Source organism: Hylobates moloch, unplaced genomic scaffold (assembly GCF_009828535.3).
Source record: "Hylobates moloch isolate HMO894 unplaced genomic scaffold, HMol_V3 SCAFFOLD_19, whole genome shotgun sequence".
NCBI classification, from domain to species: Eukaryota; Metazoa; Chordata; class Mammalia; order Primates; family Hylobatidae; genus Hylobates; species Hylobates moloch.
In genome coordinates, this window is record NW_026652294.1 from 31,245,884 (window position 1) to 31,264,950 (window position 19,067).

The following is a 19,067-nucleotide window of genomic DNA, read 5'->3' on the forward strand; positions in this document are numbered from 1 at the left end:
TGGTCTTGAACTCCTGACCTCAGGTGATCCACCCGCCTCAGCCTCCCAAAGTGCTGGGATTACAGGCGTGAGCTACCGGTGGCACCTGGCCAGATAAGTACTTTTTTCAAGGAAATTTCTTTTCTAAATTTACAAAAACTGGCATAAAATTATTTCTATTAATTTCTCATAATATACCAGGTGTGGTGGCTCCTGCTTATTATTATAGCATTTTGGGAGACTGAGGTGGGAGAATCACTTGAGCTCAGAAGGTGGAGGCTGCAGTGAGTTGTGATCGCACCACTGCACTCCAGCCTGGGGGACAGAGTGAGACCTTGTCTCAAAAAAAAAACAAAAAAACTACAAACCTCTCATAATAGTTTTTATTTCTGTAGGATCTTTAGCGATGTCCCTTGTTTCGTTCTTAATGTTGTTATTTGTACCTTCTGTTTTGTCCTTTGTCTTCCTATAAGTTTAATCATCCTTTTCGAAGAGCCATCCTCCTCTCCTCCTCCCCCTCCTCTTCCTTCTCCCCCTTCTCTTTTCCCACCACTCCTTTTCCTGCTCTCCCTCCTCATCGCAGCACTGGGGAGTGAGGCTGAGGCCCTGCAGCCAGGTGGGCCTTCTCTGTGTTCCCATTGTTTCCAGTGGAGGGCTGGGTCTACCCCAGCCCAGTAGCCTGGACATAGCAAACACTTATCTTTGTAGGCTGAGTTGAGCTGAATTTGCAGCGACCCCAGCCTTCACCTCTCCACTGTTACCTCGGATCCGCCGTCTGAGCAGCTCACTGCGTCTGTGATGGGTGCTGTGCCCCCCGCCCCAACCCCGTGGCCTCACGCTTAGCTGTCTACACCTTGTTGGCACTGGTCATCAGCCAGCCACAGGATGCCTCTTTTTCTTTTCTAAAACCTCAGTCTTCTTTCCCCTTCAACCGCTCGCGGGTTTTGGTCAGCAGCTGGCATCTTGTGCACTCTGTGCTCCCTGGGTGTGTGTTGTAGGCCTGGGGCTGCCAGTGATGGCCATCAGCTCAGCTCAGCTCTGTCTACACCATTCATTTCTGTTGGAAAAACCCGAACCAGTAGGTATTGGATGGCAGCTGCTCATGGCAGCCTGTGTGTCCTGTCGGTGTGGAGCCACAGGGGTCCCTATGTGGCGGCCTCCCCCTGCCCAGGCCCTCACATACACCACTGCCTGGTAGGACTCTGTCTGTCCCTTGAGGGGGCTTTCTTACAATCTTGTCTGGGTCTTTCTGTTATTTCTGCTTAATATAATTAATAGTTCAACTTTCCCATGAGAGTTCTTGGAGGAGGTGTCTCACGGTTGTCAGAGTTGGCCCTGCCTGCCTCTCAGGTGTGTGTGATTTCAGGTGATTACATTTTTGAAGAAGAAGGACAAGTTCATCAGCCTGGTGTTGAAGCACATCGGCACCTCAGCGCTTATGGACCTGCTGCTGCGCCTGGTCAGCTGTGTGGAGCCAGCCGGGCTCCGGCAGGAAGTCCTGAATGTGAGTCCGGGAGTCCCCCCAGTTCCCGAGGGCAGGGGTGCTGCAGCAAGCCAGCTGGTTAAGTGCAGGAGCTCAGAGCACCAGGGCGCCCGGCCCCCATCTCTCCACCTAGCGTGCACTTCTCCTTCTCCGTGGGGCTGTTAGGGGTTCTTGTCGAGGACTGTGGCCTGTACCTTTTCCACTGTCCCAAATCAACTCGCTCAGAAGCACGGGGCAGAGAGGTCCCTTCTCCCCGCAGTCTCCAGCCTCCCGCTCTGTGAAGAGGCCGAAATGGACTCTCCTCGCCTGCCACCTTTTCCCCTGCCAGCGCCCACCCCCGTGGCTTAGAGCAGGAGGTCAGTGAGGTGCTGGCCCTGCGTCCAGGCCTATGCCTGCTGGGAGAGCCCTGGTGAACGGCAGTTCCCTGCAGAGCCCCGTTGTTGACCCTGGAGTGTGGATGCGTCTGTTCTGATGGTGTTTAGTCAGTGAGAACAGGTGCTACAGTTCCCAAAAAGAGGAGGATGCCCCCCAGAGAAGCCCAGGAAATCCTTGCTGCACAAACTTCTGCTCACTGTTCGGCCAGCTTTGTTTGTGGTGAGGTTTAAAATAGAGCAGAGTAAACCATGAGGCCCTCTGCCTGTTTCCCAGCTCCTGGAATCAGGACTCATCCAGATGGTCACTCTCACTCTTAGGTTAGTAATGCTTCCTCAGGGAGCAGCTTCTCACCAGGAATGACTGACGGTCACCAACCTTTACACAGTGGACACAGGATCAATACTAGCTGTGGTCATAGCCGTTAGCGGGAAGCCTGCACAACTGTACATCAGGCAGCCTTTTAGCTGCTTTACTTGATTCACTTCACGAAGTAGCCACGGGGGGACAGGTCATCCCATTTTTGGATAAGGAATTTAGGCACAGGGCACAGCAGTGCGGTGGGGGAGCCAGGTGTGGCCCAGGCCTGCCAGACCCCGACACTCACACTGGGCCCCCGTTGCCCTTGAGCTTTACCCCACAGTGTTCCTGTGGCCTCTCCAGGGTGGATTTACTCTTCCTCATCCTGGGAAGGCCCCAATGCTGCAGGGAACAGCTGAGGCTTCTCTGGCTTCAGCATCCAGCGGGGCTCCTGAGCTGTAGCTCGTGTGGCTCATTTGCACCCTGGTCCTTAAGAGAGAAGTCCTGAAGACAGAGCTTACATATGCACCATTAGGACAGAGGGATGGTGGTCACCCCTTATCATCTTTTGAGCCACTCCCAGAACCTCCCAGAACTCAGTCATTGTGTGTTATTTGTGTTCTTTCTGAGCCTGGGATGTGTCAGGCAGAGAGTTTATATTCTAGAAGACGGGTGCAGTGCTGCACCGAAGGGGAAAGGTTCCTGCTGTTTACTTAGACTTGAGCGGCGACACTGAAAGGCCTTTTTCTCTTTCAGTGGCTGAATGAAGAGAAGGTCATCCAGAGGCTTGTGGAGTTGATCCACCCGAGCCAGGATGAAGATGTGAGTGTGCTGCTTACTGAGCTTCGTGCATCAGCCCAGGCCTGTGCTGCCAGGTCACCCACTGCTGCGGGCCAGGGGGCGAGGGAGGGCAAGTCATCCCTTTCCTAAGATGGGGATCGGTTAGGTACTTTTCTTTCTTTAATCAAGCACTGACTTCTAGGCTGGATTTTTTTTTTTTCTTTTTTTGAGATGGAGTTTCGCTCTTGTTGCCCGGGCTGGAGTGCAGTGGCGCGATCTCGGCTCACCACAACCTCTGCCTCTCGGGTTCAAGCAATTCTCCTGCTCACCCAGTCGGGTGAGCCACCACACCCAGCCTCTAGGCTGTTTTCTTGTTGTTGTTGTTGTTGTTGTTTAAATAGAGATGAGGTCTCACTGCATTGCTCAGGCTGGTCTCAAAAACCTGACCTCAAGTGATCCTCCTACCTCAGCCTCCTAAAGTGCTGTGGTTACAGGAGTGAGCCACCATGCCTGGCCTAGGCTTTTTTCTTAACTGAAAAATAATCTATGTGTATTATAAAAACAATTCTAGGACAGGCACGGTGGCTCGTGCCTGTAATCCCAGCACTTTGGGAGGCTGAGGTGGGCCGATCACTTGAGGTCAGGAGTTTTGAGACCAGCCTGGCCAACATGGCGAAACCCTGTCTCCATTAAAAATTAGCGAAGTGTGGTGTCAGGTGCCTGTAATCCCAGCCACTCAAGAGGCTGAGGCACAAGAATCACTTGAACCCAGGAAGGGGAGCTTGCAGTGAGCCGAGATCACACCACTGTGCTCCAGCCTGGGTGACAGCGAGATTCTGTCTCAACAAACAAACAAACCAAAGAACAATTCTAATAGAATTGTATTAGTTGTCTGTGACTGAATAGCAAATTACCCCGAAACGTAGTTGCTTATGGCAATATTTTTACCTGTAGCAGTATCAGTTTCTGTGGATGAGGCATCTGAATGTGGCTTAGTGGCTCTTCTGCTCAGTCTCACGAAACTGCAGTCATCTCAGAGCTCCACTGGGTAGAGGCCAGCTCCATGGTCACAGATGGCTTGGCAGCATCCAGTTCCTCAGGGCTGTGGGCCGAGGCCGCCCTCAGCATTGCACCTCATGGGCATCTCCACAGGGCAGCACACAACGTGGAACTGAGCTTTCCCCTCACTCTTACTGTATTTGGCTCCTTAGGCCTGGGTGGCTGGGTCCAGCCCACACTAAAAGAGATGGGGGCTATAGGGGCATGAACTCCAGGAGGGGATTGCTAGGGGCCCCCTAGAAGCCATCTACCCTGGAAGCACCTAAGGTGACAATGGGGCTCCCTGTGGTGATCCCCATTGAGAGTTTGGGGTATATCCCAGTAGGCCTTTTCCTAGCATTACACATATTGATCTATGCATACAACCATGTGTCCTTGGCAGATTGGGAAACAGTGGTGCTGACTCGTGTCTGAGGCCTTCACCGCTGCCTGGCCAACCACCTACTTTGTTGTCAGCCCACAGGGCTGATCAGACAGATGGGAGAGGCCACGCTGGCGTCTGTAGGAAGCAAGGAGGCCGCCCTGCCTAAGAACCGGAGCCCACCCATGCATGTGGGTGTTGTGGGCTGATGGCCTGTCCTGGGTCCCAAAGGCAGACCGCAGAGCTAATCTGGCTGCTTTCTTTTCTCTCTAAAATACTCCTGTGAGTGTTTGCTTTCCCTCAGTCTTCCCACAGCATGTAACCAATGCTGCAGGGAGTCAGGGGTTGTTTCTCTCTTAATCACATTTGTCTCACCTACAGAACAACCCCGACATCATCAGCAGGGGCACGTTCCCATCAGGGAGGGCGTGTTAATGTTTCCCTAGAAAAATTGAGTCCTGTTTTCTTGGTAGCAACTTCCCTATTTTCATTAGCTTACAGGACTCATTCTGAATAATAGCAGCTACTTATTACCACATTTAAAATACAGTATCAATAACATGGCCACATATTCAGTATTTTTCAAAACGTGGATCACAGGCATAGCCCAGTATCTGCATTGCGTATCTGACCATTATTAGCCCTGTTTTGAATTCCTGAAGATAGTTCAATGCAGCTTTAAAAAAAAGAAAAATCTAACCAGAGCTACATTTTGACGACAGAAAAGGCAGACACAGCCTTCTTCGAAATGAAGCTGTTGTCTGGAATCTTTGTAGACAACTGGTTTAGAGAAAGTCCCACATCTTTTTTTTTTTTTTTTTTTTTTTTGAGATGGAGTCTCGCTCTGTCACCCAGGCTGGAGTACAGTGGTGCAATCTCGGTTCATTGCAAGCTCCTTCTCCCAGGTTCAAGCCATTCTCCTGCCCTCAGCCTCCTGAGTAGCTGGGACTACAGGCGCCCACCACCACGCCTGGCTAATTTTTTGTATTTTTAGTAGAGACAGGGTTTCGCCATGTTAGCCAGGATGGTCTTGATCTCCTGACCTGATGATCCGCCCGCCTTGGCCTCCCAAAGTGCTGGGATTACAGGCCTGAGCCATTGTGCCCGGCCAAAAGTCCCACATCTTTAAAAAAAAAAAAAAAACAGTATTTGAACATCACGATGGTATTGAACAACAACGAAAGTCTAGCATCTGCCAGAGAAGCAGCAGGACTCGTGCCCTGTGTGCCCAGCAGGGCTGGTCCTGCTGTTTCTTCTCCACACTGAGGGGTTCTGTGTTTCCCTTGTCTTTTCAGAGGCAGTCAAATGCTTCTCAGACCCTCTGTGACATAGTTAGGCTGGGCAGAGACCAGGGCAGTCAGCTGCAAGAGGCTCTGGAGCCAGACCCGCTCCTCACAGCGCTGGAGTCGTGAGTGCTGGTGGGCCGTGGTGCTGGTGGGCCTCCCTTTCTGGGTCATAGGGACATCTCTGAGCCTTGCTCTGAGCACCAAGATATGCTGCCACCTCCTCTGATTCACATTCGAATGAACCCCAGGTTCAGAGCCCGTGTTAACTTGGGGCCTGTTTCCAGAGGGAGGGGTCTGCAGAGGAGTCACCTGGTGGGTCTGGAGAGTGGGCCAGCAGCAGCAGGAGTGTCCTGAGAACCCTGGCGCCTGGCCTGGAGCCTGAGCAGGTTTAGGGTTTTGCTGGGGCCCTCCACGGGGAGGAAGGAGCATCCTTGCATCCTTGGTGTGTGTGTCTGCTCTGCCAGGCAGTGACCTCTGTGTGTGTCCAGCAGGCAGGACTGTGTGGAGCAGCTTCTGAAGAACATGTTTGATGGAGACCGGACGGAGAGCTGCCTCGTCAGTGGGACTCAGGTGTTACTCACCTTGCTGGAAACCAGGCGGGTCGGGTGAGTCTCTGTCATGAGGAGAAATGGTGTAGAGCTCAACTTGGCGCTTCAGTGACATGGCAGCCACGTGAGCAGTCTGGATTATGTCATTTGTGTTTTTAATTTTTGATGATGCAAGTAATAACATGGAAAGATTCCCCTTGTTGAAGGCTTGACTTTCTGGCTGCGGCCAAGTCCCCTTGGACCCTCATCATCCCTGGTGCTCCCCCTCCAGCCTGAAGCTGCTCATCATGACCAGTTGGCGATGCATTTGTCGACGTGTGTGGAACAGGTGTGGTTGGCAGGTTTTCCCCAAGGACTGTTTTGACAAGTCCCCACAGCTCCCGTGTGTGTTCGTGTGTGTGTTGCAGGGTTTCCACTCTGACGCACGGTTACATAGACATGTGTTTATCTCCCACGCGGACTGGCCCTCACAGGGCGGGGGTGTGACGTTCACAGCTGTCTCCCATGCCCTGTGCACCCCCGGGTCGGCACCACCTGCTGGGCGTCGTGCTGAGCACTTTTCCCCAGGCCACTGTCCTCCATTGCCCTTTCTCATTCAGGTGTCGTTTCTAAACCCACTGTGCACGGACACGGGCCGAGGAGGCAGAGAACTGAGACACAGCCCCTCCCCTTTAATTGCTCCCAGTCTGGCACAGGAGGCCAGTGTGTGGACAGCGAGGGTGATGCAGAGTGGCGAGTGCAGTAGACATGCACCCTGTGCCTCAGGGCTCACAAGAAAGGACCCACATGGGGCTGGGGGGTGGAGCCTCGCTTCCCTGAGAGGCCGCATCTGGTCAGAAACAGCTCCTGGGATGAGGCAGTGAGGGGGTCCCAGTGTGGACACAAGCATGGGGCAATATGTGGCAGAGGAGAGTGGAGCTTGCTTGGAGGTGCTCTTTGCTGTGACCCCACACCACTGTCCTCAGGTACAGCTGTCGGAGGCCTGCTGAGGCACGACAGTGAATGGGCAGAGACAGAGGAGTCAGCAGCAGAAGTGAGTTCGGGTGAAAGTTGAGTTTGTTTGAGGATATAGGTGCTGGAGATCCTTCTCTGACCCCCGGTAGAAATTTCAGGAAGTGTTTGAAACTGTTTCTCTGGATCACACTGTGGCCTAGTCCTTCCCTCAGGTCATAGAAGGCTGGGCACTGCCAGAGCCATTCAAGTGTTGAAACTCCGAGGAGGATGCCCATGAGGCACAAATAGAAAGACAGCCGAGTGGAGTCTGTGAGGGAGGCATTGGCACAAGGGGGTGTGGTTGGCCCGCCAGGTGCCCAGGAGATCCTATAGGGTGTGTCCCGAAAGGGCCACATCAGTGTTCTCTGGGCACTTCTCCTCCTGGCCTCCCCCTGGCCCTCGAACCCCACCTGTGGATTCAGGTTCCCCACATGCCAGCAGGAACCTGATGTCTCCAGGACGTTCCCGCCGTCTCCGTTCCATCACATGCTGCGACGATGTCTAACTCTCCCAAGGTGGCCGTAGCTCCCTTATTTCCACGTTCTGGGGAGAACATAATTCAGCCCCCAACACTGATAGCCTGTGCTTTTTTAAAGTGAAAGAAAAAGGAACAATAAGAAAATGATAAGAAATTGACTTAACCTTGGTAGTGAGGTTGTTAGGACTCTCTCTCTCTCTGTCTCTGTCTCGTAGTACCTAATACATATTTGTTAGTTTATTAACCAGAAGTAGTGTTATAATGTTACCGTTTTCTCTAGTTAGATAACTGGAATATTGATATTTTAATCGTCATAAACCCAGGAAAACTGAGCCACTTCTGAGGCCCAAGCTGAACCCTGCATGTGATAGAGGGGACTGTGTAAAAATCAGGAAAACAGAGATAAGCCAGCTGTTTCTCTTAGATTATTGTGATTATTATTATTATTATTATTTTCAGATAGCGTCTTGCCCTGTCACCCAGGTGGGAGTGCAGCAGCACAATCATATCTCAGCACGGCCTCAGAGTCCTGAGCTCAAGTGATCCTCCCACCTGTCCCTCCCAAAGTGCTGGGATTATAGGTGTGAGCCACTGCACCTGGCTCTCTGATTTTTTAAATTATTTTGCGTATTACTTTAAAAAATATATGATTATGTATTACTTTTACAACTGGAAAGAGTGTTTAAATAAATATCTCAGAAGACTTGCTTGAAAACACTACAGGGGGTGGCTCACGCTTGTAATCCCAGCATTTTGGGAGGCCAAGGCGGGCGGATCGCCTGAGGTCAGGTGATCGAGACCAGACTGGCCAACATGGCGAAATCCTGTCTCTACTAAAAATACAAAAAGGAGGCTGAGGCAGGAGAATCGCTTGAACCCAGGAGGTGGAGCTTGCAGTGAGCTGAGATAACACCATTGCACTCCAGCCTGGGTGACAGAGCGAGACTCCGGCTCAAATAAATAAATAAATAAATAAAAATAAAAATCCACACAGGAACAGTGAGAGAGACAGGGATAGCAGTGAAGGTTTTAGAAGCTGGACAGAGCAGCGCCCCCCGCCGGTGCTGGGGCCAGTGAGTCCTGTGTTGTGTCACTTGCCCTGCCTCTATATTCTCGGATGTCACATGCAAGCATCTTCCTGAAGGTCTTTAGTGCCTTTCTCTTCTGCCTGTACCAGTCACCAGATCACGTGTGGAGACCTTGGGTAGCCGCACTCCTCTAGCATTTCTTTTTGGGAAAGTTAAAAGGGCTCTTTCTGGAAGAAGAGGATGCACTGAGTTGCTGGTGAGGTTGGACAGGGCCCTGGCGTCCCCGGTCTCCATCTGCTTTCCTCATCCACAGGACAGAGGGCTTGGTGGACTCCTTTTCTCAGGGACTGGAAAGGTCATACGCTGTCAGCAGCAGCGTACTACACGGCATTGAGCCTCGGCTGAAGGACTTCCACCAGCTCCTGCTCAACCCGCCCAAGGTAAATGGCCGTGGCGACTGCTGAGTGCCTTTGGAGGTGTCGCAGGGGAGGTTGATTTGCAGGGAGGAGAACCCACAGCTTGTCCCATAGGAAGCAGAATGTGGAGTGAATGCGTTCTAAGACGGCCGTTCCCACACCCCTACTTGAGAAGCACCGGGCAGGTGCCAAAACACGTTTTCAGGACTGCCCCTCCCAGATCTGCAAATGCTCATCTCTGCCTCTGCAAATGACCCCGAGGTCACCATAAGCCTGGCCTCCAACTTGGGGGCACCTAGCTAAGGGGTGCTCGGCTCCTGAGAGGGGACCAGGGGTGGCAGGGGAGGCCCTTTGCCCCACTCAGCAGCATGTTGAGGTGGGTGAAGCACACAAAGGCTCCTTCCGGCTCAGACTGCCAGCCAGGCAACTCCCCATCCCGTCTCACCCTCCCCAGACACAACCCAACCCCTGCTGCATAGCACCTTCCTGACCTATAGCTCAGTTCCTCTCACTCACCACCTTGGTAAGATCCACCTACCCCACTAGCGAGCTCTGTGGGGGCCGAGATTCTGTTTTGTCAGCCTGGAGCCTTCAGTGAAGAGAAGGTAGATGCAGTATGCTGAGTGTGGGGGATCAGAAAAGACCTGCGGCCCATCCGAGGAGGCATTCCCATCAGTCTCCCCAAAATGTGTTCATGGGACACTTGTTAACTTGGTGTTCTGAGGTTGTGTCTGCAGAGGGAGCCCCATTGGGCATCCTCAGCGAGGCATCGTGCCAAGGGCTCTGGCCTCAGACTGGTACCGCTGGCCCCATCTTGGACATCTTACCCGCTGAGGTGCACGGCTCTCTGGCCCTGCAGGCTCAGACTGGAGTGCCCGTGAGCATCCTAGGAGCACTCTCTGAGGCCCTGAGGGGAGCAGCAGGCTCTTCACCCCATTGATGCCTTCATTTCTTCTGGCAGACAGCCCTCCCAAGGAACCCCCACCACATACCTCACTACCCCAGGCTGGGTCCCAGCCTGGAGTGGTGGGCATGAGCCCAGAGACTCCAGCAGTGGCCTCACTGCTCACAGGGCCTAACTGGGTGGTGCCTTCTGTGTTTGCAGAAGAAAGCGATCCTGACCACCATTGGTGTGCTGGAGGAGCCCCTGGGGAATGCCCGTCTGCATGGCGCCCGCCTCATGGCAGCATTGCTGCACACAAACACACCCAGCATCAACCAGGAGCTCTGCCGGCTCAACACTATGGACTTGCTGCTGGTAAGTGGGCCCCTCAGCCAGCCCTGCATGTCTGTGAGTGTGCCGGGCATGGCCTGAGGACTTGTCAGGAGCAGCAGAGCAGGGCCCCAGCATTTGGACAAAGCTCTGCCAAGGGGAGGTTCCAGTCCCAAGTCCCAAGGCTGGACTACAGGTCTCTGGTGGGGCACAGAGCAGCCGTGGGGCGTGTCTCAGCTGCAGGCTCACGGGAAGTGACGCGTCTACTGTAGAATTGCCCTGAAAGCAGAAGGCGGATTTCTAACCCTGTTTGACGGAATGGAGTGACACGTCTACCTCCTTTCTCATGTTCTGACTGAACAACATAGAACTTACACAGTGGTTATTAAGTATAAAATGTGCTAAAAGAGAAGCTCCCGTATTCCACAATAGAAGGTCAACCTGGCAGTTTTTGTCAAAGCCAGCGGGCAGTGCTTCTCCATCCTGCAGACGCTTGCATGATGCTCCAGGTGTCTGAGGAGAGGAACGGGCAGGCAATGCTGGCAAGCAGTGCCAGTGAGCAACCCCGGCCGTGGGCAGCGGGCTCCTCTGCGGAGAGCATGGGGCTGCTCCCCTGAGAACGAAGGGCACTGCCCTAGTGGGTCCTGTTGGCAGACGCAGCCCCCACCTCTTCCGCCTGGCTCTGGGGCTCTGCTGGAATCTCCCTGCAACCTTAGTCCCAGAACTGGGCTTGAAGTGCTGTCTGGCTCAGAAGTTCTGTCAGCGTGTGGAAGGTCTGTTGCGTGTGGAAGGTCTGTCAGTGTGTGGAAGGTCTGTCGCGTGTGGAAGGTCTGTCAGCATGTGGAAGGTCTGGGCACTGCTTTGGCTGTGAGATCCAGTCTGCATCAGGGAAGCAATTATAAAAGACTTACTTTCCTTTTCCCTCTTCTTCTTCTTTTTTTTTTTTTTTTTTTTTTTTTGAGATAGAGTCTCTCTGTCGCCAGGCCGGAATGCAGTGGCGGGTCCTCGGCTCACTGCAATCTCCGACTCCCTGGTTCAAGCGATTTTCCTGCCTCAGCCTCCCGAGTAGCTGGGATTATAGGCACGCGCCACCACGCCCAGCTAATTTTGTTTGTATTTTTAGTAGAGACAGGGTTTCACCCTGTTGGCCAGGATGGTCTCAAACTCCTGACCTCGTGATCCACCTGCCTCGGCCTCCCAAAGTGCTGGGATTACAGGCGTGAGCCACTGTGCCCAGCCCCTTTTCCCTCTTCAAAAGAATTCTCTCTTCCACTTTCTTCCTCTCTTTTATATTTACTGTGGTAAAATATCATAAGATAAACTTGGCTGTTTTAACTATTTTAAGGTGTGTAACTCAGTGCATTCACAATCTTATATAGCCATTACCATGATCCACATCTAGAAGTTTCTCATTTTCCCAAACAGAAACTCTCTCTCCGTTAAACAGTAACTCCCCGTTCATTCTCCCTCTCCTCAGCCTCTGGCAACCACCATTGTCTTTGTCTCTGAATTTGACTATTCTAGGTACAGTTTATGAGTGGAATCATAAAGTATTATCTTTTTGTGACCGACTTATTTCACTTAGCCCTATGTGCCCAAGGTTCATTCAGTATTATACTGTATGTCCAAATTTCCTTCCTTTTTAAGGCTGAAAAATTACTGTGTGGGTGGGCCACGTTCTGTCCATCCATCCATCCATCAGTGGACACTTGGGTTGCTTCCAGCCTTGGCTATTGTGAATAAGACTGCTGTATATGTGGGTGTACAAATACCTGTTTGAGTCCTTACTTTCAGTTCTTCTGGATAAATACCTACAAGGCCAGGTCATGTGACAATTCCATGGTTAAGTTTTGAGGCCAGACCTTTCCACAGTGGCTGCACCATTTTATCTTCCTGTCAACAAAGGTTCCCCTTTCTCCTCATCCTCACCCTCATCCCGCTGACACTTGTCTTCCTTCTTCTGATGCTCGTCATCTGATGTGCGAGTGGAACGGTGTCTCCGTGTGGCCGATGCTCGTCATCTGACGTGCGAGTGGAACGGTGTCTCTGTGTGACGAGTGATGTCGAGCATCTTCTCGTGCTTTTTGGCCATGTGAATTGCTTCGTTGGAGAAATGTCTATTCGAGACCTTTGACCATTTTTGAAATGAGTTTCTTTTTGTTTTTTTTTTTAGTTTTAGAAGTTCTATATATATTCTGGATATTAATCCTTTATCAGATAATATGCAAATATTTTCTTTGGGTTATCTTTTTACATAAAAAAATTTTTTTAGATGTGGGGTCTTGCAGTACAGTGATCATAGCTCCCTGTAACCTTGAACTCCTGAACTCAAGTGATCCTCCTACCTCAGCCTCCTGAGTAGCTAAGACTGCAGGCATGCGCCACCACATCCAGCTAATTTTTATATTTTTTGTAGAGATGGGGTCTTACTATGTTGATCAGGCTGGCCTTGAACTCCTGACTTCAAGTGATGCTCTGGCCGTGGCCTCCCCAAATGCTGGAATTATAGGCATGAGCCACCAGCCACCCAGCCTTTACTCCTTGATAATGACCTTTGACACACAAGTTTTAAATTTTGATGAAATCCAATTATCTTTTTTTCTCTGGTGCCTGTGCTTTCAGTGTCATATCCAAAAAAGTCATTGCCAAATCAGTATCATGAAGCTTTTCCTCTATGCTTCCTTCAAAAAGTTTTGTGTTTTCTCTCTTATGTTTAGGTCTTTGATCTATTTTGAATTAATTTTTGTATCTGGTGTAAGGTAAGGGTCCAGCTTCATTCTTTTGCATGGGGTTATCCAGTTTTCCCAGCACTTGTTGAAAAGACTGTCCTAGGCCAGGCACGGTGGTTCATTCCTATAAATCCAGTATTTTGGGAGGCCAAGGCAGGCGGATCACCTGAGGTCAGGAGTTTGTGACCAGCCTGGCCAACATGGCGAAACCCCATCTCTACAAAAAATACAAAAATTAGCCAGGCATGGTGGCGGCGCCTGTAATCCCAGCTACTTGGGAGGTTGAGGCAGGAGAATCACTTGAACCCGGGAGGCGGAGGTTGCAGTGAGCGGAGATCACACCACTGCACTCCAGCCTGGGTGACAGAGCGAGATTCCGTTTCAAAAAAAAGAAACACTGTCCTTTCCCCCATGAATGGTCTCGGCCTAATTGTTAAAAAACCAGCTGGCCGGGTGGGCGTGGTGGCTCACGCCTGTAATCCCAGCACGTTGGGAGGCTGAGATGGGTGGATCTTGAGGTCAGGATATTGAGACCATCCTGGCTAATAACATAGTGAAACCCTGTCTCTGCTAAAAATATGAAAAAATTAGCTGGGCGTGGTGGCACGTGCCTGTAGTCCCAGCTACTTGGGAGGCTGAGGCAGGAGAATGGCGTGAACCTGGGAGGCAGAGCTTGCAGTGAGCCGAGATAAAAAAAAAAAAAAAAAAAAAAAAAAAAAACTGCTGGCCATGTTTGCAAAGGTTTTTTTCTGGACTCTCTGTTCTGTTTCGTCGGTTTATGTGTCTGTCCTTATGCCAGTGCCACACTGTTTTGGCGACTGTAGCTTTGTAGTAAGTGATAAGTGTGAGTTTTCCAACTTTGTTCTTTTTCCAGATTGTTTTGGCTATTCAAAGTCGTTCCTTGAGATTCTTCTGTATGAATTTGGGGATGGGTTTTTCAATTTTTGGAAAAATGCTATTGAGATTTTGGTAGGGATTGCATTGAATTTATAGATCACTTTGGGTAATCCTGTCTTCTTAACAATATTAAGTCTTCAATCCGTGAACACAGATGTCTTCCTATTTATTTATTTATATTTTTGAGACAGAATCTCACTCTGTCGCCCAAGCTGGAGTGCAGTGACACAATCTCGGCTCACCACAACCTTTGCCTCCTGGGTTCAAACAAGTCTCCTGCCTCAGCCTCATGAGTAGCTGGGATGACAGGTGCCCGCCACCACAAAATAATTTTTGTGTTTTTTGTTTTTTTTTTTTTTTTTTGAGACGGAGTCTCGCCATCACCCAGGTTGGAGTGCAGTGGCGCGATCTCGGCTCACTGCAGGCTCCGCCCCCGGGTTCACGCCATTCTCCTGCCTCAGCCTCCCGAGTAGCTGGGACTACAGGCACCTGCCACCTCGCCCGGCTAATTTTTTGTATTTTTAGTAGAGACGGGGTTTCACTGTGTTAGCCAGGATGGTCTTGATCTCCTGACCTTGTGATCTGCCACCTTGGCCTCCCAAAGTGCTGGGATTACAGGCGTGAGCCACTGTGCCCAGCCACTTTTTATATTTTTAGTAGAGATGGGGTTTCACCATGTTGGCCAGGTTGGTCTCAAACTCCTGACCTCAAAGTGATCTGCCCACATTGGCCTCCCAAAGTGCTGGGATTACAGGTATGAGCCACCGTGCGTGGCCCCATTTACTTTAAATAAGTCTTTAAATTCTTGTAGCAGTGTTTTGTAGTTTTCAGTGTACAAATCTTTTATCTCCTTGACTTAATTCTTCTGGATACTGTCATATATAAAATTGTTTTCTTACTTTCCTTTTTGGATTATTCAGTGCTAGTGTATGGAAATGCAGCTGCTTTTTTGTGTGTCAATTTTGTATCCTAGAACTTTGCTGAATTCGTTTATTAGCTCTAGCAATTTATCTGGAATATTTAGAATTTGCTATGTGTAAGATCATATCAGGCCAGGTGAGGTGGCTTGTGTTTGTAATCCCAGCACTTTGGGAGGCCTAGACGGGAGGATTGCTTGAACCCAAGAGTTTAAGACCAGCCTGGGCAACATAGTTGTACAAATATGTTTTGTACAAAATACAAAACATACTTTGTAGAGACCTGGTCTCTACAAAATAAATAAGAATAAGAATTAGGCAGGTCTGGTGGCACAGATCTGTAGTCCCAGCTATTCAGGAGACCGAAGAGGGAGGATCGCACGAGTCTGGGAGGTCAGGGCTGCAGAGCTGAGATCCCACCACTGTGTGTACTTCAGCCAGGGCAGCAGAGCAAGACCCTTGCTCAAAAAAACAAATACATATTCAAAAAAAAAAAAAATCATGTCATTTGGGAACAAAGATAATTTTACTTTTGCCTTTACCATTTGGATGCCTTTTATTTCTTTTTCTTGCCTAATTGCTCTGGCTAGGACTTCTAAGAGAAGACTGAATGGCAGTGGTGAGAGTGGGCATCCTTGCCTTGCTCCTGATCTTAGAGAAGTTTTCAGTCTTTCAGCATTGAGTATGTTGTCAGCTATGGGCTTTTCATAGGTGCCTTTATCATACTGAAGGTATTTCCTTCTATTCTTAGTTTGAGTGTTTTATCAAGAAAGTATGTTGATTTTTTTTTTTTTTTTTTTGAGACAGAGTTTTGCTCTTGTTGCCCAGGTTGGAGTGCAGTAGTATGATCTTGGCTCACTGCAACCTCCGCCTCCTGGGCTCAGGCGATTCTCCTGCCTCAGCCTCCCAAGTAGCTGGGATTACAGGCACGCGCCACCATGCCCGACTAATTTTTGTATTTTCAGTAAAGATGGGGTTTCACCACGTTGGCCAGGCTGGTCTCGAACTCCTGACCTCAGGTGATCCACCCTCCTCGGCCTCCCAAAGTGTTGGAATTACAGGCATGAGCCACCGCACCTGGCCGTATGTGGAATTTTATCAGATTTTTTTTGTATGAGTTGAGATGATCATTTGGCTTTCATCCTTTATCCTGTTAATGTGGTGTATTGATTGATTTTCATATGTTGATCCATCCTTGCGTTTGAGGAGCAAATCCCACTTTATCCTGGTATATAATTCTTTTGATATGATGCTAAGTTTGGTTTGCTAGTATTTTGCATCCATGTTGATAAGGAACATTGGTTTGTAGTTTTCTTTTCTTGTAGTGTCCTCATTTGGCTTTGGTATCAAGGGTAATGCTGTCCTCACAGAATGAATTAGAAAGTATTCTCTCTTCAGTTTTTGGGAAGAGTTTGAGAAGGATTGGTGTTAATTCTTCTTTAAATGTTTGGTAGACCTCATTGCCAGGAAATGAAAAACAACAACAAAATAAATGTTTGGTAGAATTTACCAGCAAAGCCATCTGATGTGGGCTTTTCTTTGTTGAGAGGTAGGTCTGACTCCATGTTATAGATGAGGTGACACAGTAAAGCCTCCTCCAAGGTTGCTCAAGGTCACGTGGGCAGAGAAGGTGAAGCCAGGATTTAGGACTATGTTTCTGTGGAGAAGAACGTGAAGCAAATGAGCCTCCTGCCTTTCTCTAGCTCCAACCCCACTGTGTGGAACGAGGGGCCCAAGCTCGAATCCTGGTGTGGAATATACACCTCACCCCATTCCCCTCTCCATACAGTCCTCCTTCTCCATGGAGGCAGAAGAGGGTCTGGGACACAGGCTGCCGTGGCCCCTGGAATGTAAGAGACGGCAGTGGGGGGCGAGTGGGTCCGACCTGTGTCCCCCTCTCTGTCCTCATCTGGAAGAGGCTACGTGGGAGGTGAGAGATGGCAGCTGTCCTCATTCAGCCACCTCTGTCCCCCAGGGGAGTGCCTAGGTGGCCAGAACCTCCTCTGGGCTTCAGCCCGTGCTGGTCAAGTCTGGGCTCCCTTGGGGGGTGTCTGGATGTGCCCCTCACAGTCTCACGTTTGTGTGGTGGACGATGTGCACACGCCTGCCCATCCTGGGTGGAATCCTCATGTGCTTGAGAGTCTAACACACTTCCAATAACTCATGAGAAAGAATCATAAAGGAACTTCTCACATACTTAGAACTGAAGAATAAGAAAAATACTACTTAGCAAAATGTGTAGAATGTAGTTAAAGTTGATTGTATACAGGGAAATGTAGCCTTTAAAGACAGACTGGAAAGAAAGGCTACAATTAATGAGTTAAGCTTCCAACTGAAGGACAAAAGAAGCCAGGCCTGGTGGCTTATGCCTGTCATCCCAGCACTTTGGGAGGCGAAGGCGGAGGCGGGCAGATCACCTGAGGTTGGAAGTTCAAGACCAGCCTGACCAACATGGCAAAATCCCGTCTCTACTAAAAATACAAAAATTAGCTGGGCATGGTGGCAGGCACCTGTAATCCCAGCTACTCAGGAGGCTGAGGCAGGAGAATCACTTGAACCCAGGAGGCAGGGGTTGCAGTGAGCCGAGATTGTGCCACTGCACTCTAGCCTGGGAGACAGAGCGAGACTCTGTCTCAAAAAAAAAAAAAAAAAAGAACCCGCAGAAAGTAGAAAGAAGATGATGATTCAGATTGAAGCAGAGACCAACAGACACCCACAGGCAGGAGGCAGAAGTGCTCAGTGGCTATTTGAAGAAGCTCCGTAATAGAGAGATGAGCTTCAGGAAAATGCCTAAAACTCCTTCCCAGCTGCCCAGAGACTGGACTCGTGAGGAGTTAGGATGCCAGCTTCAGGAAGGGTTTCCCTCACCTTTGTGGTGTAGCCGGCAGGAGAAAACCGATCTAAGAACTGTCTTCTGTCTTCTGTTTACCCAGGACTTGTTCTTTAAGTACACCTGGAATAACTTTTTGCACTTCCAAGTGGAACTATGCATAGCTGCCATTCTCTCCCACGCTGCCCGTGAGGAGAGGACAGAAGCCAGCGGATCCGAGAGCAGGGTGGAGCCTCCACATGAGAACGGGAACCGGAGCCTGGAGACTCCCCAGCCTGCCGCCAGCCTCCCTGACAACACAATGGTGACCCACGTGAGTCCAAGAAGCATCCGTCTTATCAGCGCCAACTGCGCCCCACTCAGACCGTGTCCATGTCAGCGCTGACGTGTGCCGGACCTCGCTGTGTAGCTGACACGGGGGCAGGGCTTGGAAAAGGGTCCCCAGGTGTCTGGTCAGAGGCTCATAGACAGTGGGGCTTGAGTGGGTCTTGTGGATCTCATTCCTACCTGCCTTCAGCAGGGGTTCTGGTGCCTTCTATGTGCAGGCCTGGCAGGGGTTAGCACTGGATGAGATGAGTTCAGTCTGGCCTCCAGCTGGAGGCCCAGGGAGTAAGTGCCCAGGGAGCCAGCAGTGTCAGTGATGGGAGCCACATGGTGGGGAGGGGATGCTGAGGGACGTGCAGGCCAACCAGGGACTGTCACCCAGATAGCAAGGCCACAGGTGTATCGTAGTGTGAGGTGGGGCCCAGGAAAAACATCTCAGGTACAACAAGTGATCTGTGTCAGGGCCTGGAGGTGAGAGAATGCTGAGGGCAGACAGCCCTAGTCGTTCTTCCAGACACGGAGAAAGAGGGTAGGAGAGTGGCCAAAGTGGAGGGCAATGGACAGACGGGGAGAAGGCCCAGGGGAGGACGGGTCAGGGGGCAATTCCAGGAGTCAGAGGAGAAGGGAGAGGGTCCTTTTCTCAGGCTTCATCTTTAGGGCACTCAGCAGTACGAGCCGCGAACAGCACCCTCCTCTGGTGTTTGGTGAGGACCACAGAGGCCGGGGCTGTGCGTGTGCAGCAGTTAAGGGCCTGCAAGTCCGCACAGACGTAGCCGCCAGCCAGCCCTGCCTAGTCCGGGGATGGTTGGAGGGTGCGTGCCCCTTCAGACCCTGACTCACGCTGCCCCCTGCCCCGCCCCCCAGCTGTTCCAGAAGTGCTGCCTGGTGCAGAGGATCCTGGAGGCCTGGGAAGCCAACGACCACACGCAGTAAGAGCCGCTCGGACATGGAGGGACCCAGCCTGGCCAGTCAGGGATGCAGAGACGCACCTCACCCAAGCCCTGGTGACGCTGCGTGCAGGACCGCAGGATCGGGTGGAGTGTAGGGTGTGCGATGCGGCTCCACATTCTGGGG

General features: G+C 50.8%; 1 protein-coding gene across 4 annotated transcripts in view; it reads left to right on the top strand.

The window, feature by feature from the left end:
• The window catches only part of PPP6R2 (protein phosphatase 6 regulatory subunit 2), a 36,880-nt gene that overhangs the window by 7,404 nt on the left and 10,409 nt on the right, over positions 1–19,067 (top strand). For all 4 annotated transcript variants that reach the window (XM_032139207.2, XM_032139209.2, XM_032139210.2 and 1 more), the window contains exons 2-9: positions 1,346–1,483; positions 2,891–2,956; positions 5,630–5,742; positions 6,112–6,225; positions 8,981–9,107; positions 10,189–10,341; positions 17,773–17,982; positions 18,858–18,922. In XM_032139207.2, coding sequence (XP_031995098.1) covers positions 1,418–1,483; positions 2,891–2,956; positions 5,630–5,742; positions 6,112–6,225; positions 8,981–9,107; positions 10,189–10,341; positions 17,773–17,982; positions 18,858–18,922 — 914 coding nt within the window. In that variant the 5' untranslated portion in view covers positions 1,346–1,417. The remainder of the gene's footprint in view (positions 1–1,345; positions 1,484–2,890; positions 2,957–5,629; positions 5,743–6,111; positions 6,226–8,980; positions 9,108–10,188; positions 10,342–17,772; positions 17,983–18,857; positions 18,923–19,067) is intronic.